The sequence below is a fragment of the Atta colombica genome, unplaced genomic scaffold, assembly GCF_001594045.1.
Source record: "Atta colombica isolate Treedump-2 unplaced genomic scaffold, Acol1.0 scaffold65, whole genome shotgun sequence".
Classification (NCBI taxonomy): Eukaryota; Metazoa; Arthropoda; class Insecta; order Hymenoptera; family Formicidae; genus Atta; species Atta colombica.
The window spans coordinates 1,204,637-1,207,822 of NW_017259556.1; the positions used below are offsets into that span (position 1 = coordinate 1,204,637).

General features: G+C 30.7%; 1 protein-coding gene across 1 annotated transcript in view; it reads left to right on the forward strand.

Annotated features, from left to right (window-relative positions):
• The first annotated feature begins 1,758 nt into the window (after nucleotides 1-1,758).
• LOC108692200 (zinc finger protein 423 homolog) overlaps nucleotides 1,759-3,186 on the forward strand; it is an 88,728-nt gene continuing 87,300 nt past the window's right edge. The window contains exon 1 of the mRNA XM_018200358.1: nucleotides 1,759-1,870. Coding sequence (XP_018055847.1) covers nucleotides 1,774-1,870 — 97 coding nt within the window. The 5' untranslated portion in view covers nucleotides 1,759-1,773. The remainder of the gene's footprint in view (nucleotides 1,871-3,186) is intronic.

Here is a 3,186-nt window from a genome sequence, read left to right on the forward strand (position 1 = left end):
TATAAATAAATAAGAGACTTAATAATAAATGTAGGAGGCCTAGTAATAAAAAGGAAAAATAAAGTAACTATTAACAATTAAATTAATTAAAGTCTATGGCACACGATGCTTGTTTTTCTGGATTGCTTGCGCTTTGGTAAATTACTAGAAATTTTGCGGATGCAATTATAATAATTTACTAAAACGCAAACAATCCCGTAAGAAAACAAGCATCATGTGTCGTAGGCTTAATATAATCATCGGGAAAAAAATGGCACTTCTATAAATTGGTTTTATCTTTTTTATTTAAAAAAAAAACAATAGAAAGTAGACATAAAAGAGCTCAAATAAATTAAAAATGAAATAAAAACAATATAATATAATAGGCTACAAACAACATTGTTTTTTTATTACATAATATTTATTATATAATAAATATTAAATATAATAAATACTTATTTATGTTATTATATAAATTTTAGCATCAAAATCTTATTGATGTGTATAATAGCATATTATTCTTTTTATTTCACTTTTTTCTTTATTTCTTCTTTCTTTCTTTATTAAAAACTATTTTGTCATAATTATTGTTTTCCTCAGTAGAGATATAGAATCATCAAAAAAGAAAAGTTCTAACCTTGATAATTCTCATGCCGAGTTGATCCTCGCGGACCACGCTCGCGCGTTAAGCGTCCTTATCGGGGTTTGCGCGCGTGCGAGGTGGAGAATTAGGTGGAGGAGCCGGTTACGAGAAAGGTTAAATAGGTGTCGGGTGGCGGTAGTTCTCGAAAGGTGGGTGTAATCGTTAGTATGTGAGCCCGCCTACCGTCCAATACCGTGGCTGGTTTCCCAGAGGACTCCCTGGTCTCTCTCATACGGCTTTTCGTGATCCCCTCTCTTTTCTTCTTCCTCCCCTCGTTTTCTGCCGGCATCACTTCACTGGAGAACTTCGATTGTGTACGTGTGTGTACATATGTGCCTGCGTTATGTGTGCATCGCTTTGCATCGCGCGTGATAATAGTCACGGGTGAGACTCCCTTGACGCGCGCGCTTCGCCTCGAGATCATCCGAGATACCGGGTCGACTACTGACGAAGCCCGCAGTTCTCAGAGCATCGCGATCGACGAAGGATCGATCGGTGACTCGCGCGATCCTGACCAATCCGATAGGATTCAGCGAAGAGGTTCAACGCAGATATTATCACAGTGCATCAAATGCCTAATCATCTCGATGAAAATCATGAAAACAGAATCAAGAGAAAATAATCGGAAGACACTTGGCAAATGAGTGGATAAAATTAAGCTGATCAAGAATTTTGAGAAACGGAGTTTCTCTTGTCTTGAGATTTTTGATGTGCAGTGTGTGATGAGAATTAGATTATTTTAAAGGAACAAGAACGCATGCGCGAGTGCCTTAAATTAGAATTATCGAAAGCTGTTTGCTAATTGACATCCGAAGTCACTTAGTTTTATAACGACATTTCAATTGATACACTTTAATGATATTTTTATGTTACCTTACCATAATGTGTTAACAGATGTTAACAAATGATAATGTGTTTATCAATTTATGTGATCTGAACGCTGATGCTCTAAATCATTAAGGTACCTTTGCACCGATTTCAACTTATTTTATTACGAATAACAACATCAACAATCTAAATATTAATATTTATAATTCCGTATTGATTAATTCGATGACAATAGTTCAGTTTGATATTTTGGACACGTGATGTGAACTTTTTGTTAAACCGAAAATTGATCAGGGTGAATACAAAAAAATAACAAGAATAAGATGCTTTTCAAAGGCAACAGTTCACGGCTGGAATTGTTGATTGGAAAGATCCACGCACACAAGGAACCGTCACAGGATGAGCAACATAAATCTAAAGGTCTGTAGATATAACTCTTTCTCTCTTTCTCTCTCTCTCTCTCTCTCTCTCTCTCTCTCTCTCTCTTTCCGTATCTTTCTTTGCCTCTTTGCCTTTCTTCTATCTCCGACTGATTTTCATTTATGTATACCCCAAATTCTGCTATTTTTCCACGAAGTTTAGCAATATCGTCGCATTCTTTCATATTATTTCGCAACTTTTTATTCGCCACTGCAGAACTTTGATGGATTCACGTGTACAATTTTCCACTCGTTGAATTTGCAAAAATTTGACTAATTTTGAATGACTAAAAATATAAAAAAATATTATTGAAAAGCTAACCGAAAATATTCTTATTTAAGCTCGAATTTGGAATTTAGTTTATATACAAGAGACAATTTAGAGAAGGCAACTTCGCTGCCACTGTATTTACATTTCTTGTACTTATTTGTTTCGCATAGTAGAAGGAATTTATTCATCCGCTGGGTGTTTACTTAGCTTGATGCTAAGTAACTTTGATATATCCTTCATTTATTTCAAAAGTAATAAATTAATTAATTAATAAGGAATTATTTAAATTAATTAACTTAATTTTCTCAGAAAAAAGAAAAACTATTTTTCAATTTAACAACAAATTATTGACCAATATACATTAAAAAAAAATTATCGAATTTTATTAAATATTTATTTGAATATGTACTAACGAAATATTTGTTATATGTAATATATGTACTATATGTAATATTTATTTAACTTAAGTATAATTTTTTATTTTAATTCTGTTAGAATTGCATTTCAAGACCGAAGATAAATTCGTGCAATTTTAAAGATTAGATACATAAAATAAAAAGATAAATAAAAAAGATTAGTACATAAATTCACACAGAATTATTTCAGCACAACAGATCCAATTTATTTCTGAGATTTGTGATATAATTTTTGTATTTTGAGTAAATATTTATTTATTGTAAATAAATATTTCGTTAGTACTGTTTAAACAAATTATTTTATAAAATTAAGTAAATTTTCTTTTCAGTATAATATTGGCAAAAAGAACATATTCTTAACATTGAATTTCTTCATTCATTAACATGGTCATCTTCTTGATTTTTATTTCCAACCCTTAAAGATTACATGTATTTTTTAACAAAATGAAAGAATTATAAAAAAATTACGAATTTTTCTATATTGTATTTGAAAATATTATAAATACTTTGGCGGCGATTGAGGCCCTGGATTAAAAATTATTTATATTAATAAGGATTAATATATGTTTTTAAAAAATAATTAAGATGAAATGAGAAAATTTTTATTTGAATTATAAAATTAATATATTA